General features: G+C 44.6%; 1 protein-coding gene across 1 annotated transcript in view; it reads right to left on the reverse strand.

Annotated features, from left to right (window-relative positions):
* Positions 1 to 19,388, reverse strand: part of LOC138292460 (myomegalin-like) — a 469,734-nt gene extending 450,346 nt beyond the window's left edge. The window contains exon 1 of the mRNA XM_069231078.1: positions 18,864 to 19,388. Coding sequence (XP_069087179.1) covers positions 18,864 to 19,007 — 144 coding nt within the window. The 5' untranslated portion in view covers positions 19,008 to 19,388. The remainder of the gene's footprint in view (positions 1 to 18,863) is intronic.
* Between the last annotated feature and the right edge of the window lie 2,823 nt (positions 19,389 to 22,211).

Raw genomic sequence — 22,211 nt, forward strand, 5'->3', positions numbered from 1 at the left:
TGGAATTAGCATGTGCAGTCAAGCATGATGCAAGAGTAGCCTGTGGAGTGCAACACCGAATGAGTTACAGAGGCCTTTTGCGTAAGAACTGTTCTCCTGGCACAGTACAACACAGAACCATCCTGTGCAGAGAAGGCACAATAGGTTCGAGGGGCTTTCTGTGGAAGAGCTGCTCTCGTAGCAGAACAGGTCACAGAAGCAGCCTGCACATTGTAGAACTAGATGAGCAATGAACGCTTTCTGGGGAAGGCCTGTTTTCTTGAGACAGCACTACATAGGAGCAGCCTGGGCAGGTCAGGACAAGATGTAGGGCCAGAATGGGAACAAAAAGCTGCCCTGCATAAAATGTTCAAACAAGTCCTGCTCCCTTCCTGCCCTCTTTCAATCCCCCTTTCTATCCGCACATTCTCTGTCTCTCATTCCTCCGTCTCTAGTTTCTCCCTTTTATCCCCTTTCTTTTTTCCCTTTATCTTTCTCCTTGATCTTTTCTTCTTTCCCTCTCTCTTGTGAAGCTTCTTGGAGCCTGCTGAACTTGACGTCATGGAGCTTGTGAAAACGACATAGGCAACGGCTGGACATAACTGCTATTGTTTTCTTCTAAATCTTTTTTTCCCTTCTCCTTTTGCGGTATACACTAGGGGGGGGAAATAAAACATGACAGTTTGTGCTATAAATATTTTAAATTCCGGCTGCTGGTCTGTCATTTAAGGGACTAGACCCTCTCCAGACGAATAATAGTTTTTCATTAATTCAAAAGGAAATTAGTAGTGTTCCCCTGGTATACTACTCCATCCAGGGCGGGCTTTAGGGCAGTGGGACCGGTGCGACTGCACTGGGCGCTGACCTGGGGAGTGGGGCGCTGACCTAAGAGGGCTCTGTGTTTAGCAATTTCTTATATTTAAAAAATCACCTTCTGCAGAGTTCCTTGTGCGTCCAGTTTTCAGGCAGCAATAAAAATGCCAAGATAACGCTCGGATTAATGTTCCTGATAGAGAGAGAGAGACTTGAGTTCTCTCCAGAGGCAGTTTTAACTCGCAAACAAGTAGCCCAGAGGATTAATTTGCCTATTGCACAGAACTGCTACTGTGCAGATCACAGATCTATTTTTATGTGGGTACCTGAGTGGATTGCTGCTTTCATCACAGCGATCCTTTTGTTCCTGCGGTTAATAGGATACAACACGAACATGGAACAGTGACTGTTACAAACTTTCATCAAAAAGCTGCAGGCAAACTGCAAAAAATAGGTTAGGATGTTATTTTTTTCCATTCTTTCATTTTCTGTTCCTCATGTTGATAAAAATTATTCGTTTGAGTAGGTAAACATTCTTATTACTAAAGCCAGCCTTTACAAGTGCTTTAAAAAAAATATAATGTATGTGATAGAGCGGCTATGGAGAGATGAGGGGCACTTTGGCCTGGTGGTGGTGAGGGAATCCGAGGAGGTCATGTGGGAGTGTCAAAAATGATTGTTGCATCGGGAGCCACCAACGGCGGTCCCTATTCCAGCACCCTAATGTGGGTGGTATCTAAATTATCCTTATGTAAGTGCTATTATATTAATCATGAAGTTATTATGGAAATCCAGCAATATTGTTGATTATGATATCATATGGTTTAAGGTCATGTGACATCAACGCCTTGGAAGATTCAGAGTCAAAGGTCATGTGATGTAATTAAGGTCAAAGGGTGTGTGATGTCACTTCCACTACCCCTAGCATTTTGGTAATCGGAGTCCAAGCTGTGATTTAACTAATATAATGACTGGTAGTTGTTACTGAAAATATAGAAAGAGAAGGCCCATTTTTGCTAATGCATGAGTTAGGAGGAAAACGTGCAGAGTCATATATGCTCAGAGAGGAATACAGGCCCGAGTGCTCATGGTATCCAAGTAAAAGGTCAGTGCAGGAGGCAGAGAAGTGAGACAAGGCATAGTTATTCACAATGCAATTGCACGTAGAAGGGCCTAGAAGCTTGAATGGTCACAGGAACGGCACGCATTTCAAATCCACGTTCATAAGTAAAGGGAATTTCAGAACAGGAACACAATGAGCATTGATGCTTGAAGGCCAGCAGCTGAGTGAGGGAGGCCAGACAGACGGGGGGTTCCAAGTCTGGAGTTAGAAAAGGAGGAAATACAGACAGCCTTTAGAACGTGAGATAAAAAGGTATTACCGTTTATTAATAAATGTGCACATGACAGATCTGTAACCTTCGCTTTCCTGCAAACGTGTAATTAGATGCTTTTTCATGAGAAACGTGGCTTTATGCTGACGTAAGTAGTGATACAATGTACCAAACAAGCGCTTAGATTAAAAATGCATGACGAGTGGTAAGACGCCTTCAAAGTGGCAAAAGCATATAAAAAGCGCTGCTTGAGTTGATGAATTTGAGTGCGGTTTCAGACTTAGAGCTGTGCTGCCCTCCAGGCCGTTATTCATAAATGCTCATATTAATTGCCAAACTGAGTCCTGTCATTCTTTATTTGTGACCTGTCAACATAGTTTAAAGTCAGTGGGTGTGCCCTTGGTTTTCTGTCAACCAGGTGTTACTAGCACACTGCAGGCTGAAGATGTCAATAAAGAGTATTTATGAAATACCAGAATCAAAAGACATATGGGGCCTCATTTATGAAGCCCTAGTGGCACACTGTGCCACTGGAGCGTTATTATTTTTTTATGATCTGGTGGCACAGTGTGCCAGTTCATATTCACAAGGCCACACAAAGTTATATTGCATGGCTTTTCATGGCCTTGTAAATATGGACCCCTTTCACGCATAAAACTGTGTGAAAGGGACGTTCCATGGGTGTTGCTTGGAGTGTTCCCATGCAAAACCTGTGGAACCAAGTCTGGGAATGCGTCAGATTCCAACATCACCTCAGGGGTGGCATATGAATGATGCAACGGGGAGACATATCTCTATTTCTCCCCGTTTCTTCCTCTTTCTATGTGCGCTGCATTCTGCTGCATACATCAAAAGAGGAAAACACCTCTTGTGATTGTCCTTGTACAGGAAGACGTTCCTTCTTGCATAAAAATAGTCATCCCTGCAAAGCAGGCATCCTTGCACCATGGTGCAAGGGTGCCTGTGTTGGTATTATGCAGCAATTTGTGCAGTATGGCAGGGAAAGAGGAAACAAATATGCTGTATCTTGTAGATATTGCTCATTTTTGCTCTTTCCCAGTGATGTAGGGTGGTGCAACAAGGCACTTGCTGCGCCATCCTTCGCCAAGGGCCTCATAAATGAGGCCCATAATGTCTCTTCCTGTTATGCCACTTGGGATCACAACTTTGTGATGTAACTACCTCTGCCACTAGGATGTTTGAAAAATGACACACTTCTAAAAGCTATATATCCTCACTGTGAGAAAGTGGATTGTTAATTGGTGTGGATAGTAGTCCATCACAAGTTAAAATGCCACTATTTATGTTAGACTCAGTAACAGTTTAAGTAACTCAGACCTGAGCTGAACCCCTTGTAGCTATGGCAGAGAACAGACATGCCTAACTTTAAAAAAATGATTGGAGCATTTAAAATCACCAAAACAGTTAACAAGTCGAAAACACTATGCAATCAAAATCCCTCTCAAATTTATAAGAATCTAAATATTTGATAAACAATGTGACACCAAAACAACAAGCATTCGCAATGTAATAGGTCTCGCATTTGCGAGAGTTAGAGCTATTTGTGTTGTAAATGACAAAGGGGGTTATTCCAACTTTGGAGGAGGTGGTAATCCGTCCCAAATGTGACGGATTTACCACCAGCCGTATTACGAGTTCCATAGGATATAATGGACTCGTAATACGGCTGGTGGTATATCCGTCACTTTACCGTCACTTTTGGGACGGATTACCACTTCCTCCAAAGTTGGAATAACCCCCAATAATGTCTTTTACCTATGTATTTTGGATTGGAGTGTAGTGGGTGTATGTGGTGGGGAGTGGAATTATGTGGGTTGTACTGGAATTGTTAGTGGTGGAATTGTGTGGGGTGGCATTGTGTTGTGTGGAGTGTATTTACATAGTGTAAATATGTGGCATAGTGAATAGATAGAGATGAGACCTGTACAGAAGAGATAGAAAGGAAGATAAAGAGGGATAGGTAGTTTGTTCAGGTGAAAAACAACTCATGCATAATAGGCAGAAACACATAATAAGGATTAAATTGCATTATACTTGCATTAAAAAAATCCTGGGTTTAGTACTGAGTCATGGAATAGTTGCCACTGAATGGTTTCAATATTCCCAGAATGCTGTTGTAAGTGGTGCTCTCTCGTTGAGACTCATAACCATTTTTATGCCAGGGGTTAGGCTTTTCATCACCTTCAATGACTGCAGACCAGTTTAATGGTTGCAAACATCTGGAACAGACTCACAGCATGGCTGTTGTACACTGCACATTTCGGATTACCTTGAGGAATATTCAGCATGCACATTCCAGATGTCAGAGATTTAAACCTGCGGGTTACCACATGCCTTTAAAGTTTGTAATCCACAGAGGCTTCCAGTAGCCTTCTTGTCCCAGTTTCCAAAAGTACACTCGCTCAAGTAAATTTGCTCATGCAGAAATCTTTGTGCAGAACCCATGCACTTTCTAACTTTTTCAAATAGGAACAATATGTTTTCCTTGTGGAGAAACTTCTACCTTTACACTTGCATAGATGTTGTGGTATTTTCTGCCCATTGCACCCTGAAAGGGGATTTAATTCAGCCTTGAGCTTTGAGTAAATCTCAATCTGAGTGGAAATGGGTTGTGTTTCTGAATAACCAGAAACACGTTACTTCCCTATTATCACCTCAGATTAAAATATGATGCTGGAGTGAATCTCGTGCAACAATGGGGATTGACGTTCCGCACTGAGCAAATGTAAATGCAAAACACAAGAAAGTAATATCACTTTCCCAGGTTTGCAGATCGGAAAATCGTTTTGTGCCCTCATATGCAAATGTCTGCAGGTGCACATTTATAACTGCTTTCTTTGTTTTATTTGGCCTTAGATCTATTAGTTAGTGCAAACTCATATTAAACTCAAATAAAAGCATCTCTTTTTAGATGTGAATTAAGCTTGAAGGGGCAAAAAGCTTTGAGAATCACCCTCTTCCACCATTATAGGTCGCTAATGATATCTGGGCCGGTTTTAGGGCGGTGCGACCAGTGCAACCGCACTAGGTGCAGACTTTGGTGGGGGGCGCTGTGTTTAAAAATAACTTATGGGTTTCAAAGCAGTACACATCCTTGTGCATCCAGCAGGTTTCAGGCAACAATAAATATGTCAAGATAACGCTGGTTATTAATGTTCCTATTGGTCAGAGATGGAATTTTGTCTAGTGGCAGTTCTGACTCATCATAGTCGCAGAGAGGGTTAACTGCCTGCTGCAAAGAATGCGTACCATGCAGATCACAGAACTGATAGCGAATGAATTATGAGTAGCGCTATAAAAAAATAAAAATGTTTGTGAGGGCTATGGCGAGATGAGGGGCACTGCTGGAGGTGGTAGTGAGGGAATGTGTATATAAGGAGGTAAAAAAAGATTGTTGGCCCGGTGCCACCCTGCTGGCCCTGAGTGAGGCGGAATGTTGAGTTACAAAACTGGCATACATTCCCCAGCAAAACAGAACTTTGCAGGCCACCACTTGAGAATCACAGAAGGGATGGCTGCAAAAAAAGTTGGAAATGTAATTTTCACTTTCACTTGCACTAGAAAGGGATGTTTAAGAACAACGAAAAATAAATATATGAAACCCCCCCTGCTTAAGTAGTTCACTTATCAGTCCTTTGGGGGGTGTCGTGCCGTGAAGATTTAGGGGGTCATTCTGACCATGGTGGTAAAATCCGCCAGGGCCAACGACCGCGGGAGCACCGCCAACAGGCTGACGGTGCTCCCATGGGTATTCTGACCGCGGCGGTACAGCCGCGGTCAGAAACGGAAAACCGGCGGTGTACCGCCGGTTTCCCGCTGCCCTGGGGAGCTGCGCCGCCATGGGGATTCCGACCGCCATCCTGTTCCTGGCGGTTTTGGCTGCCAGGAACAGGATGGCGGTAAGGGGTGTCGTGGGGCCCCTGGGGGCCCCTGCAGTGCCCATGCCAATGGCATGGGCACTGCAGGGGCCCCCGTAACAGGGCCCCACAAAGATTTTCAGTGTCTGCCATGCAGACACTGAAAATCGCGACGGGTGCAACTGCACCCGTCGCACCCCTTCCACTCCGCCGGCTCCATTCGGAGCCGGCATCCTCATGGAAGGGTGTTTCCCGCTGGGCTGGCGGGCGGCCTTCTGGCGGTCGCCCGCCAGCCCAGCGGGAAACCCAGAATACCCGCGGCGGTCTTTTGACCGCGCAGCGGTATTCTGGCGGTTCCAGCAAGGCCGGCGGCTTCCGCCGCCGGCCGGGGTCAGAATGACCCCCTTAGTCTTCCTGGTGCATATGCAGGGAACACTGATGGCGCCTGCTTTCTTTCAAGCCAGATTTGCTGTTTGGGAAGATGTCTAATCAAAGGTGTTTTATCTCGGATCAGAGGAATGCATCTGCAGCCCCCTGTGACGCTAAGTACATTAACCGGAGCCCACAGGAAAAAAAGACCATTGAAAAGTTGAGTTCCGCACAGATGTGCACTCACAAGTAAATATCTCTGTGGCATCTACTTTCATTTTTGGATTCATTCCCAATAATGCACTTATAACATGAGAAGTTAAACATGCTCTCCTGTGGAATTGTTGATATTATGTAAATACAGTCTGCCTCTCACTGGAGGTTGTTTTGTATATGAATTGCTCTGGTGGCAGTCGTAGCCATATGGGATCGTGCAGAATTCTATAAATAATTGGTGTACAGGACTTGTGAGGTGTGTAACACAACTACTGCCATTATTTTGGATTCTTCAAGTTTCTGAGAACTGCCTAAACGGTTATCCTGTGTCAGGAACAGAACCCTCCCCATGGGCTTCAGGTAGGCAAAAGGTGACCTTTTAAAAGTACCTTTTGTAAAATATTTAGTAAAAATCTGAATATACCAATTAAATAGATTTGTAATAAATATTTTTAAAAGTCAAAGAATGAATGTTTTAGCAGGTTTCTAGGTGGAGATAACATTAATTAATTTTAAAAATCACTCCCAGTGATTTCCTGTGGAACAGCTAACCCTGCTACACTGAAAAAAAAAATTCGGGCCTTGTCACTGTAAGGACATGTTTTTCATTAAAACGCTTACATTTCCTACTTTTAACTAGCAAGCACCCTGCCTTCCTGGGCATTAAGGCTTGATTACCCCATTCTTTACCATTTATTTAATTGTTATTAGCCTATCCGGCCTTAACAATAATCACACAATAGATATCAATCCATCAAACTCAATAAAAATCACATCGAGTAAAACATCTCAATAAAAGGAAACTATGCTTGAATTTTTGATTTAACATGTTCCAAGATGTATCCAATTTACAGCATTATCGTAAAACCTAATGTGACCATAATTTACATAAAAACTTAACTTATTCTAGAAAAACATTATAAGTCTAATATTTAAAATGTCTTATTATGGGACGAATCATTTGGGGCCTTGCATTGCCTTCCAACCATTTAATAAAAGCCCGAGACCTAACCCAGTTTTACACTACCCTGCACCGATTTCCCAAGCTAAATAGCTACGGGATAACATAGGCTGTTGTGCCTGTGCCAACTGTAGGTGCATTGATAGACGAAGTTTCCATGCTTCCAAGATATAAGTTGAGACCTTTGTCACAATGTATTTCTCATCTGAACGCATACATAGCGCTTCCGCCTCCTTGCACTTCCTAACTCCGTAAGATCTGAAAAGTGGACGAAGGTACAGTTTACGGAGTCTGAGCGTAAAGTGACATAATAAAAGGAAGTGGGAAAGTGTTTCCGGACCACCATGAAGGCATGGACAGCATTCTAATCTACCCGGAGGAGCGGATTGCCATCTGTTGACCACCGCTGTCACTGGTAGTGTGCCCATACGGAATTTAAGGTAGAGAGCCCTTTTTGCCTCCGGATAGATACTGTCTATGAATATTGCTGGTTTAAGCTCTTGGTTAAACAAAATATACCGCTTGAATAAAGGGCTAAGTGACTCGCACATAATCTCTGTCTTTCGCTCCCAATATGCCTTTTTTATAACAGCTAGACTAGGCCTTCCGATTTTTTCTGGATGGAGCCAAAAGTCGTCCTGGCCAATAGCAGCCAGGATAGTTGAGATATGTTTGAACCAAGGCAGTTTCCGATGGTTTTGCAACATCATGATATCCTTAAGTACGTCTCTAAATGGTTTGAGAGCCTCTTTTGTCCAAATACGGATCCAGTATCTTACTGGAGCCAGAGCGATGTAGTCCTCAACCTTTCTCATCTGTAGATCAATTCTTATTGCATTCATTGGTGTAGCATTACCTAGACAAAGTAATCGGCGTAAAAATTTGTTCTCGGTTACTTGTATTGATGGAATCTTTCTGAATCCCCAGATCTCTGCGCTGTAAAGTGCTGCGGCTCTTGCTTTTGTTTTGTATGCAAGCAGTGCAGAGCTCACGGAGTGATTGCCTGTAGCTTTTGCAAATCTGAGAACTGCTCCGGCTTGTTGGGCCAAGGAAATTCTGCTTTTGTAGATTTGTGGTTTCCATGTCTGTTTTTCATCTAATCTGCAGCCCAGGTAATCATAGGTGGCCACTCGGGCCAAAGGCTTATTATTTGCCCTAAAAGTCGATTGCAGCGTCTGTTTTTGGTTGAGAATCATAAACTTTGTTTTCCCCTCATTGATTACCATACTCCTTGAGGTACAGAAGGATTCGAAGCCCCTAAGTAGACCATGCATTGCTATCTCTGTTCTTGCCAGTAATACGGCGTCATCAGCAAAGAGCAAGATAGGTATACTTTCATTGGCTAGTTTTGGCACGTCCAGATTTAATTCCTTCAAAACTTGACTTACCTTATTTATATAACAATTGAATAAGGTTGGGGCCAAAACGCAGCCTTGTTTTACACCTCGCTCAATTGGAATTTCGGCCGTATAATCATTTCTCGTAGAATATCTGACCCTGGCAGTGTTTCCTGTATGCAATAGAATTAGCAGCCTTAAGATTTTTCCCTGTATGCCCATGTCCGACAATAACTGCCATAATGTTTGGCGATTTACACTGTCGAAGGCTGTTTGGAGATCCACAAAGACCAGGTATAATGGACAGTTTTTAAGAGTGGCGTATTTAGCACAGATCATGTTTAGCTTAAAAAGTTGGTCTGTTGTACTTTGGCCTCTCCTAAAACCAGCTTGGTGTGTTGATATTAAATCTCCGTCCTCTAGCCATTGGTCTAGACGCGACTGAATCAATTTGGCGAAAATCTTTCCAACACTATCAAGCAGTGAGATAGGTCTATAATTGCTCACCATGTCCCGAGGCCCTTTTTTGTGAATTGGAACGATTATTGATTCCTTCCAAGAAGGAGGGATTACCTCGTAATGCCAAACACTGTTGAATAGACGGGCTAGAGCAGGTAACCATAACGTTTGCTGGTTACGGTAAGCATCTGAAGGGATACCATCTGGGCCTGCAGCCTTATGCGGCTTTTGGAGGAGGATAACTTGTTTAATCTCTTTTTCACTGAATTCCGATATTAACTTCATTGCACGTGGAATGACATGGGCTACTTGCGTGGAGTTTGTGCTGGAAAATTCGTTGGAGACTAGTACATTCTGGGTTCCGTTTACCGATCTAACAAGACGATTTAAAGATGCTGCGTGGGTCTTTTTAAGAGGAAATACTTTACTTAATCTTTGATTTCTGCCTGCCAGCCTTTGAGTGAGGATGTTTGGGTTATTGGTCATCCCTGGTGCTGTCTTGGCCACTTCCTGATACAAGGCAGTGAAATGCTTTACCCAGAGTTGAGGGTTGATATTCAGTTCTAGGTTTTTCGGGGGACCTTCGCATCCCCACCTGACTATCTCCCAAAACTTTTTGGAGTTTCCTGCCGTTATTGCTTGCAGTAAAGTTTCCCAAAGTTTATGTGGAAATATCTTCCTTTTGTATCTTAATAGTTTTTTGTACTGTTGCCTACATCCATGGAAATGTTGCTCGTTGGAATCGTTCAAGTGCCGGTTCTTCAGTGCTTGTGATAAGGTCTTTTTTAGCTTTAAACACTCTTCATCGAACCAGCCCTCCATCATTTTAGGATTGATTTGAGGATGCTTGATCTTTTCCTTTTTTGTTTGCAATAGCAAGTTATTAAAGTTGTGCAGGAGGGGTATAGCGTCATTAACTAATGGGTTTAAGAACGTGCTAAGTAATGACAACCAGGTTTGGCTGGGAACACTCATATAAGGTTCATCCTCATTTGACCTTAATATGTTTTTCCTGTTTGGTCTCATGGTTATTGTTAGGCTATTTCCGTTGAATGGAGACTCCGCCTTCCCTGGGCTCGTGTCCGGATGGACTATCTCCATTAGCAGTGGGTCGTGATCACTCTCGATTCTGTCCCTTATTTCCATATCGATGACATAATGCCAGGCTTCGATGTTTATTGCCATATAGTCAATTATGCTTTGCCTTTTTCCAATTCGAAAGGTAGATTTAAAGGTTTTATCTGACTTTGTTCTCCCATTTAATGTACGAAGTCCTCCTTCTATTAATGCTTCAAAGATTAATTCTCCTTTCTTGGAGTCATTACAACGTTGGATAAGAGGCGTTGGGATATTCCAAGCATAATCTTCCTCTGCTACTTGTTCATCCCAGAGGATAGAATGAGGTTTAGTGTTGAAGTCACCACATATCAATAAAAAGGTTTTACAAGGTTGGAGAGAGCGATTGTTCGTGTGACCTGGTGCTGGGTTCCTCCGATCCATGGTTCTTTTGTTTAGGATATATTCTTTAAGGAGCCGCACCCCTGGCATAACTTGAGCCCGGCTGATAGGTGGGAAATACACATTTACTATTTCGAGTGACCATTCCTCGTATTTGACTGCGAGCGTCTGGATTCCCTTGCTTTGTACGGTGTGAGTTACTACGGAGTTCCTCAGTAATGAAGTTTTGATCCAAATACTCAGACCTCCCGAGGGTCTTCCTTTTTTTTGCTTAATAGCAGGTAAGTGGAAGGTGGAGAACCCATCTAGGTCAATAGCATGAATAGACCAAGTTTCTTGGAAGCAGCTGATGTCTTGTTTTTTAATAAATTCAACCCAGTCTTTATCTTCCATTTTGTTTTTTAAACCTGCTATGTTCCAGCTTAGAATTTTTAATATGGGACTGATTTAATTTTTTATGTTCAAGCTATCCATTTTTTGCTACGAGCTTCTAAATGATTGCTCTTTGCAATTCTGTAACTGTGGGGGATTACCCCTACTGTTTCTAGGGGAATTAGCCAACAGGCAGAACCTCATATTACTCAAGTTTATTCGTTCAGGGAGTTGTTGTTTGGAGCTGATTGCTCCCTGAAGTATCGAGCCAAAGTTGCCTTTTGCCTCTTGCCTACGCATCATGTTTCGGTTTGAAGCTTTTTCAAAAAGTATTGTTGGATATAGTTCTTTTTGCGGAGTAGCGATGGATATTCCCCAGGTCTTCATCGTGTTTGAACATTTTAAGATCTGTTCTGCTATCCAAGATGAGGCCCAGACTGTTTCTGTTAATTCCCCGTTCTCTAATTCTTTTTTTGGTATGAATCTTACTGAAAGGAGATCTTTAGTTGTTACGTTCTGTAAGGCTGGCAGGGAGTTGACAAGAAATAAGATGTTAGACCTGTTCAGGATGTCGTGACTTCCTCTTGAGGAGTACTCAGGCATAAACAAAATCGTGGCTTCAGGCTTTTTAGTTGTTTCAGACCGGATCTCAGTGTGCCCGCCACCTTCCTGCGACAGTCTTCCTTGGAGTTGGGTGTTCTCATTTTGTCTGTCTAGAGTGGTAGCTGCCCGACTAGTAGATGTTCGATTTACCTGGCCTTTTTCCCTCCCCAGTTGCAGTTCTTTGTTCCTTTGTTCTTCGTAGGGTTGCCTTTTTGGAGGCCAATTGTCCCTTTTTCCTTTGATTTTATTGGTTTCCAGGTCCAGTGCTGGGCGCAATGGTGCAGGCGAATCAGTGCTCCACCCAGGCTGGTTGCTGAGATTATAATTTCCAGGGCTGCCCTGAGAACAATATTTTGCCTTTGTCCGGGGTGCGGGAACTGGGGCTGTTGTATTGTCCACGCGCATGGTTGTACTTATACTTTGTTCGCTTCGTATATACTCTGGGGTCTCTGCCCTTCTATTTTCGCCTTTGCTATTATCTTGTTCTGCCCCCTCACTAATGGAGTTCGGAGGCTGCTGGCATTTTCCGTAGTGGTCTTCTGCTGTGTTTAAGTAGTGTACCTGAACTAAATGTTCAGTTTTTATAACTGGGAGGTGCTTATCGATACCAATGCTAGGTTTGGATGTTCCTGGGCTCCATTTGGGTTGTTCGTTGGCTGGAGGATCGTTTACCTCGTTTGCCTCATTTATCCCATGATTTGTTCCAGGATCTTTTCCAGACCACCTTTCTTTGTCTAAGTCATGCCCAGATGCTTGGTGTCCCCTGGGGCCAGTGGGTATGCGGTTTATATGGGAATGGTGAGTGCAACTTTTGTCGCACAATAATCCGGGATTTTTATTTATGAAGTTAAAAACTTTATCAGTAGATTTCTCAAAAAACTCAGACTTAATGCTTTTATCTTTATACTGATGTTGGGCGATCTCATCACCTGTGTTCCTGATTTCACCTATTAGGCCTATCTGTTGTAACATATTTAAGGCCTTTCCTGCTGGTGCTTTTTTTTTTTCTCTAGCTTTCTTCCATGTGTTTTTCCATCTGCCTGTTCGTTGAGGCCTTTTACCAGGTGGCCTTTTTTCTACTGTGTTTGGGACTTTAATTCCAAATTCAGGACTCCCATTGGTTCTCTCCCTCTTAGGTGTCTGATTTTTTGCATCTGGATAGTTCTCTCGTCCTGGGCCGGAGTTCCTTTCTATATTTTCTATATTTTCTCTGTCTGTTGGCCTTTCAATTAAGCTAGATTCTGTTTTTACTAGCTCGTGATTGCACCCCTGTGTGCTTTTAAGGCTATGTTTGCAGTCTTCGATTATGTCTTTGATTACTTTTGGGACTTCCAATAATTTTTCCAGCAGTGGTCCACAGACTTGTCCATCCAACTTGTCCATTTTATCGGCCACTGCTTGATGCAACAGGTTTTCCCTAATTGCGCCCTCTACTAGGGCCATCCTGTAATCTATAGACTGTATTGAGGATGTAAGTTGTTTGGTCAGTTCAAGTTGATCGTCAAATTTTTGAGACTGGGCCATAATCGTTGTTGCAATTGAGCCCAGTGTTGTGCATATAACTTTCATGATACTAAGAATTGGTTGGTCTAATGAGAGGTCATCTCTATTTCCACTTTGCTCGTTGGTTATCTGACCTTCTGGATTCTTACCTTCCTTTCCTCTGTGACCTTTTATTATACTACCTTCCAGGACGTTTAGATCTTCTGATGTTATGCTGTTTAGTTGAGGGTCTATGTTGCCAATAACGGAGTTATCGAGCGAGGACAGCTCCAGACTGAAGGAACTACTGTTGAGTCTGCCCAGCATTAAATTAGTTTTAACAATTTGACTTCCGCAGTGAAACTGTGACGCTGGGGTTTTATGGGTCTGTTTAGATGGTGAGTAATCTGTTTCTGGACCCATTACATTTTGGAGTGCTATGAATTCTGCTTGAGCACATTGTGGAGAGAATGTTAGTGAAAAATTCCCGGAGTTCCATAGTCCCCTTTGGGGGTCAGGATAAGGTAAATCGTTGCTTTTTCTTTGCTCTCCCGAAAAGTTGCTCCTCTTTGGGGGGTTATTTAACTCCACTTCACCATCCCCAAGAGGATTACTCATTGGGCAGAATAATTGCGATGAACCAACCGGTTGCTGTTGCTGCTGAAGTAGGCGAGTATCCTGGAGCCCGATCACTGGTGGCTCCAGTTCGCCCCCCCCCCCATGTTGTAGCCACCCACTTCCCCCGGTGGCTGTGATCGGAGGCCACTGGCTTTAGGACTTTGCGTTTGCGGCTGTTCAGAGTTCAAGTTCACTTGGTTGTAATAATTAGTAATAGTGTTTATTTTTGGTCTAGTTTTCCTTCCTCCCGTGGATCCACCCGGGCCCGGGTGCGTCAGTGTATACTTATGTCTCCTGCACAGAGGATTTAGAAGGCCCCCCACAGTTTCGCCTACAGTTTCTCCTGCGTTCAGTAGGGCACCCCCTATATCATCAGGGTCAGTATGGGCTGGCAAGCAAGGCAGTGTCACCACTTCTAATGTCCCTGACACTTCTACTGGCTCGGAATCGCTTTTGTTGGCGGGAGACCCGAATTGGACACCCTCTGCTGTGTCCTTGCCTAGGATTGCGAATCCCCCCTGGGATTGCTGGATGGTTCTGGGGTCCTGATCCTGGTCCTGGTCCTGGTCCTGATCCTGATCCTGGTTCTGGTCTAACCCTAGACCTTGTAAACTTTTGAGCTCCTGCTCTGATCTTTGGAATTCCGCTAGGTGAATGAGCGCCTTATTGGCCTCCCTAGCCTTCTTTGTTTTTCCTCTTGTCCCAACCATCCTCCGGTTACCGTTCACTGCTCACCGTTCCCTGCTCACCGCTCCCCTCGGCTCCTTGGTTCCTTACTGGGTTCCTTCCTTGCTCGGTCTTGCTCGGTCTTTAGAAGAGACCACCAACAACAACGACAGGTCCAAGTCCAAGGCCAAGGCCAAGTAGGGCCAACTAGGGCTGGCTGTGGCTAGAGCTGTTGCTGTGGCTGGGTGAGACGACGTGGAGCGGTTGAGCGCCGATACCAGAGCTGGAACCTGGAACCGGGGCCGGGCCGAGGGCCAAGGGTAGGAACAGGAGCAGGAGAGGGGTTCAATGGCCAGGAAGGGTCCCGTATAACAGTGTATGAACAGGGACTCCCCCCTCCCCCAGGAAGGCTGCTTACCTGGTCTCTCCCGGTCAGTCCTGGTCTCACCCCGGTCTGCTCTCCCGCTCAGCCGCTCAGCGTCTTTTTCAGGAGGGGCCGCAGGAGGTCACAGGAGGTCCACAGGGGGATGGCAGGACTCCTTCTCCTTCTGACTCCCTCTGACTCCTTCTGGCTCCGGCTTCTGGCTTCTGGCTCCTCCAGCGCCCAGGTCACGCCTGGTCCCGCCGTGCCGCACAGAAAACAACACAGCGGTGGAAAGTGCAGGGAGGGGGTCGCCCACACTGCCGGAATGCCAACCCACAGCCGGGGCGCACCGAATCCTCCGACCCCAAATGCCGCGGCAACGCCGCACACCGCGGTGAGTTCCGAGCTCCGGGCTCAAAACTCCGGGCTCCGCGCTCCGAGCGTAGTGGCAATAGCGGTGGCGGCAGTAGTGGCAGCGTTCGGCAGCGTTCGTGCTCCGCGCTGCACTCCGCGACGCGAACCACCCAGCGCCTACGTGCGTGCAGACAAAATCGCAAGAGCAGCGTTTCCAACTCGCATTTGCAACCCCATTCTAGAAGGCTTGATTAGAGGTGACATTAAATTGTAAAAGGAGAGTATAAGCCTGCCACAAGGTGTTAGCTTGACAGATTGAATTTGCAGGTTTGGCTGGCCTCCAGTCATGTTTGCCATTGTCACCTTAATGATGGAACATTATGTGCTGCAGTCCACTAGGGACATTTAACTTACAGGCCCTGGATACTCTTTCTACCCTATACTAGGAACTTATAGGTAAGTTAAGTATACCAATTAAAAGTATAGCCAACGTCAACATGTTTTTAGGTCTCAGAGCAGATGCTGAGGTCTTTTTTTAGCAGAGTCCCAGTGCACAGAGACAAAAAAACAGCAACATCAGCCCCAAAAAAAGTGAGTTGATCATGCAAAAAGAGGTGTTTTTCTACACCCACAATCATCTACAGACCATGGTTTGCACCTCTCACCATTCATTAGGACACCATGGGGCATATTTAAGAGCCCCTAGCGCCACCTTAGCGCCCCCATAGCATCATTTGTTTGCTGCTAAGGCGGTGCTCAAGTGGCTTTTTCCCCGCACCATATTTGCAAAGTGGTACAATGCATGCATTTCGCCACTTTGTAAACCCTTTTGCCACATTATGCCTGGACCAGGTACAATGTATGCAAGGGGGGCGTTCCAGGGCTAGGAGGCCCAGCAACAATGGAGCAGTGAAATTTAACAGCTCTCACTGCACCATTTTTGGTATAATTTTTAACGTCTGCTCAGACCAGCAGCTAAAATGACATTCCCATAGAAACCTTTGAGACTGCTTGCACTTTGCTACGCTAGAGTGAACATTTTTTACCCTAGTGTAGCAAAACGCCACAATAGCATCAAAAATGTTGACGCAACCATGGTGCTGTTAGGTGACAGGAGGGAGGGCAGATAAAGTGGCATATAAGCTCTGATGTGCCACTTTTTCTTAAATATGGGCCAATGCCCTCCATGTTTCCAGTTGTGGAGTTTCACTTGGCAGATATTCTGGGATTGGTTTGCTTCCATTGAACTTGTTAATCTATGTTAAAAAATGGGGTTCGTGGTTGCCTTGGGTATAAGCCCTGGTCTTGCAGCAACCACAATCCTGGTCAGGGTAATTATCAGGCAAATCCTAAATCAATCTGAGCTCACCCTCGGGTAGCTTGACGCAGAGCACTCAGGCTTAACTTAGAGGCAATGTGTGCAACACTTCAAACAGTAAAACAGTGGAAACACCACACAAAAAGATTCCACAACAGGTTAGGAAAATATATGGGTCTGGGCCTGGCAAAAGGGTTAATTTGCCAGGTTGACATGGCAATGGTAAACTGCATGCATAGGCTCTGGAAGGGCAGGCGTGAGATGTGGTTAAAGGGCTGCTTAAGTGGGTGGTACAATCAGTGCTGCAGACCCGGAAGTAACATTTAATTTATAAGCCCTAGGCACATATAGTGCACTTTATTAGGGACTGATAGGTAAATTAGATATGCCAACTGGGAATAACATTGGGGGGAAGACCACACTAAAGTTGTCAGGTCTAACTGTCTCACACAACCAATGGCAATGATTTACAATAGAAAAGTGTAGGAATAGAAATACAATATTATGACAACACAGAAAGACATGGCAACCAATAAACCTTAGCACTTGCACCTCCCAACCTCCACAACCCACAATTTAAGGATTTTTCACCAGAAAATCAAGCCACAGGCAGAAACTGTGTGAGAATGCACATTTTAGTAAACAACAGTGGAAGGGACCGTTGTGGTCTTGAAAACCAGTAGCCACATTGCACCAAAATCAATGGGGAGTGTAAGTGTAATCCTAAACCCTTTAACTGCTAATGTCATCATATAAAAGGATATCACAGGCTCTGTGGCTCTGGGGTGTTATTTTGTTTACTATATGCATTAAAAACGCGAGGCTGCTGGGTGTCAATTAACAGTGAAGTGTAACAGCATATGCAGAAATTAGAAAAGGGTAAAGACATGATTGCTTTTAATCAAAGAGTCGGACTGGCCACAGTGGCGTAACGAAACCTGAGAGGGACCCTCTGTAAAATACATGGAGGGAGCTCCCTTCGAACTAGCACAGGAGCTGGCAGACCAGGGTATTGTGCTGAGGGGGTCCCCCTGGAGCTCGCGTGGGGGCTGCGGGGGCCTTTGTTACGCCACTGACTGGCACTATCACAAGGGTGGCAAATAGTGGGTGGTGCAAGCAGCAACACAGGATTCGAACACCCTTAGCTTTACATAAGGCCTCATGTCATGAGGGTGACTTTGAGCTAGCTAGTCCCTGTTTTTCAATGAGCAGCACTAAGCATTTAACTTGTAGGCCCATTCTTAACAATGTTTAAATTGGAACTAAGGGCAGTTTCATGAAAAGCCAAGTGTTGTAAAGTCACTCTAGCACTCTTGTGGCAATCAGTGGGTAGCCATGCAGACACTGCAACATTATGGAGCGAAAATACCGATCAAAATATATCATGTTTGCAAGGGTACCCATGTTTTTTTTCCTTTAACCTATGACTTTGGTGAAAAATGCGTTAATTTAATTTTAATTACTCCAATCAAAATTTCACATAAAAGCACGATCTAAGTTTAATTAGCTCATACGTTCCCTCTTTGTGCCTTTCACTGCGGCAGCATCGTAACTGAAAGCCTTTTGCATGGCTCCGGCAATACATTATTGGCTGGAGTACTCGAGTTTTCCACTAATAAAAAATGTATTTTTGAAATATTGTTTTGCACTGTTGTTGCTGCTTGCGTGATAGGAAATCGAGCAAACAGATTTTACTTTCTACCATTTAAAGATGTTTGCACGGGAGCAAAGTGGAGGGATATTCTTATGGAACCATTGTGAATATATATGAAGCGTATTATTTATATTTGTTCTTGTGGCCTGCATTTTCTTGCCAACAAGAGCCTCATTTGTAAGTCATTTACCAGTTCCAAGTGGTTTCCACTGGATATAGCTGCAGTGCATGGGTTTTTGGTTAATGTATTGCCAAAAAATAACGGAATGTTCAAGTATTTAATTAAGATACGAAGAAAAACCAGTAGAGAATAATACCGAATTTTAAATCGCGTATGAGTCACCAGAGGCCAGTAGTTGCATACATACAGTAAGAGCCATTCGTATCACGTTAACTGGAATCTTCTCTCTAACGGTTCATAACGTGTCAACAATCCATGCAACCGGCTGGATCTCATAGAAATCAGATGTCGCTGGTAAAATTTAATTTTCACCAAACACATATGTTGGCATCTGGGTCCAGAAGAAACCATTTGTAACTGGTCACTGGTATGTGCCACGCGAGCTGCTCCACGCTCATGTGCGAACTGTTGCCTATTCTCAATGAACATGCGCGAGATGTCACTCACCCGCTTGAAGATATCTTCGCTGCTGCTGTCCTCATACTTCTGCTTTACGCGCTCCTCCAGGAAATAGATGCGCAGTTTGAGGCTGAAGTTCTCTTTCTTTAAGTCATTTAGGTGCTGCGAGAGAGTGCGGTACCCGTTAGACATGATAAGTGGTCCAAGTCCATGGGGGCATTTTTAACCCCCCTGCTTTCACCCACACATAGCTAAAAACACAAAGCAAACACGTCTACTTAAAAAACAAGTGTCAAAACAGCTATGAAATCATAATGAAAGGCACAGCTCTCGCTAGAGCTCTGCCTCCGTCTCTAGCCTCTGTGGCACCAGCAGCTATGCCAGCGACGGCTGGGGTCTATTTTTACCAAAGGGAGATATCTACGGAATCCCTGGCAGATGTGAGTCCGACACTGACATGGGCGTAAGCGTGTGTAAAATGAGCCGGCGCAGAGGGCTGGCGAGGGCAACGGTCCCGGCGACAAATGGGCCTGTTTTAAAAGGGGGAGGGGATGGGAAAGCAGGGAGCACCTGAAAGAGACTGGGAAATAAATTAGGACGCACGCCAAACACCGGAGATACCAGAATTGTAGGAGTCAGAAAAAAAAGAAACAAGCATTGGCAAAGCCAATAGGTCTCTCTTTTGGGACCTATTGGCTTGGTCAATTACTTTTGGTACGTGTTGTACGGTGTTGGAAAAGCACAGGAGAGATCGAACACCATAAGGGCCTACAGATTAGAAACTGTAACATGAAGCTCGGATGGGAGGCCGATAAACACATATGAGAGACCAGTGCAAGGGAAGAGAAGCACACAGAGGAGAACGCGAAACATGGTTTGGGAGGCGGCGAGAAGCACAAAAGGGAGACAAACAAAACATGCAGCACTAGTGGGGTACTTAACTTAAGCAAAAAGAAAAATAGTGGCTCCCTGAAATTGAAAAATGGAAGGACCACACCTGCAAGATAAAAAATAAAAAAAATCACTGTGGAAGGAGGGTGAGAAGCCTTGTCCTGAGAAGTACATAAAAGGCACTTTTGTCCTCTCACTCCATCAAACCCCCACCTCCTTAAAACAAAGCTTATTGAGGCTGGTGCCATGTCCTAGGGTGTTTTAACTCCTTTGCTGTTAGGCCTTTCCCCTGTGTTAAATCTTTTTAAAACTATTTGGAGTAGTTCACTCTTAGGCCCCCATTACTTTTTGTCCATGTATGCTACCCTGTCATCAAACATCGTAGGGATTGTAAAGGTACTCAGGGTTTGTGGATCCCCCTGGAGGGAACCAAGAAATTAGCCAAAATATAGCTAATTTTTTTGTGTTTTTTGGAAAAGGGGGCAAAAAAAAGTGCTGCAGAAGAAAGTGTCTATTTTTTTTCTCCTGAAAATGGCATCAATGAAAGGTTTGCGTTGCTAAAATCACCACTGTCCTAGCTTTCAGGGAAAGGCAGACGATTCAGAAAAACATATTTTCTAACACAGTTTTGGCATTTTACTGGGAGATAGCCCATATTCCCTATTTTTGTGCTTTCAAACTCCTTCTAGCTTGTTATGGAAACAGGTCTGAAACCCACGGTGGATTCCTGAGAGCTATACATTTCTGAAAACTAGACAACATTCTGAATTCAGCAAGGTGTCATTTGTGTAGATCTTTCAAGGTTTTCTCAAAGGAACTAAGTGTTGAAAAAGAAAGATATTGAAAATTAGTAGGAAAAAACAGGCATTTGTATCTTCTCATCACAATGGCTAATTCAGAAAAGCTACATACCATTACATTTGTTAGACCGTTCTGGTTGTGGGGATACATTGTACATTGTCCAAGAACTCGAGGTACCCAGAGCCAATAACTGAGCTGTACCTTGCAATGGTTTTTCATTGTGTCCTGGATATAGAGCAATTCATATGGTAAAATATTCATAGTGAAAAGGGGTATCAAGGAAAACCTATGTATTTCCGAAATGGGCGCAAGAAATGGAGTTTAGAAACAGGGGTTATTTGCACATCTCTGAACTTGTGGGCACCCACACCAGCACATGAATTAGAGGATATTTCTCAAAATTACTTTTTTCTTACACAGTGTCTTACATTTGGAAAGTGCAAATGCAGAACAATACAATTTGTGTGAGAAAGTAGTCTCTTTCTAACCTTGTTACCCCCACTTTTGGCCTGTTTGTGAGTATATGTCAGGGTGTTTTCACTGTCTCACTGGGATCCTGCTAGCCAGGGCCCAGTGCTCGTAGTGAAAACCCTATGTTGTCAGTATGTTTATTATGTGTCACTGGGAACCTGCTAGCCAGGACCCCAGTGCTCATAAGTTTGTGGCCTTTATGTGTTCCCTGTGTGGATGCCTAACTGTCTCACTGAGGCTCTGCTAACCAGAACCTCAGTGGCTATGCTCTCTCTACTTTCCAGATTTGTCACTAACAGGCTAGTGACTAAATTTACCAATTCACATTGGCATACTGGTACACCCATATAATTCCCTAGTATATGGTACTGAGGTACCCAGGGTATTGGGGTTCCAGGAGATCCCTATGGGCTGCAGCATTTCTTTTGCCACCCATAGGGAGCTCTGACAATTCTTACACAGGCCTGCCAGTGCAGCCTGAGTGAAATAACGTCCACGTTATTTCACAGCCATTTACCACTGCACTTAAGTAACTTATAAGTCACCTATATGTCTAACCTTCACCTGGTGAAGGTTGGGTGCAAAGTTACTTAGTGTGTGGGCACCCTGGCACTAGCCAAGGTGCCCCCAAATCGTTCAGGGCAAATTCCCCGGACTTTGTGAGTGCGGGGACACCATTACACGCGTGCACTGTACATAGGTCACTACCTATGTACAGCGTCACAATGGTAACTCCGAACATGGCCATGTAACATGTCTAAGATCATGGAATTGTCCCCCCAATGCCATTCTGGCATGGGGGGACAATTCCATGATCTCCCGGGTCTCTAGCACAGTACCCGCATACTGCCAAACTGCCTTTCCGGGGTCTCCACTGCAGCTGCTGCTGCTGCCAACCCCTCAGACAGGTTGCTGCCCTCCTGGGGTCCAGGCAGCCCTGGCCCAGGAAGGCAGAACAAAGGACTGCCTCTGAGAGAGGGTGTAACACCCTCTCCCTTTGGAAATAGGTGTAAGGGCTGGGGAGGAGTAGCCTCCCCCAGCCTCTGGAAATGCTTTGGTGCCCATCTCTGCATAAGCCAGTCTACACCGGTACAGGGATCCCCCAGTCCTGCTCTGGCACGAAACTGGACAAAGGAAAGGGGAGTGACCACTCCCCTGACCTGCACCTCCCAGGGGAGGTGCCCAGAGCTCCTCCAGTGTGTCCCAGACCTCTGCCATCTTGGAAACAGAGGT

This window comes from Pleurodeles waltl, chromosome 4_2 (assembly GCF_031143425.1).
Source record: "Pleurodeles waltl isolate 20211129_DDA chromosome 4_2, aPleWal1.hap1.20221129, whole genome shotgun sequence".
Taxonomy (NCBI): domain Eukaryota; kingdom Metazoa; phylum Chordata; class Amphibia; order Caudata; family Salamandridae; genus Pleurodeles; species Pleurodeles waltl.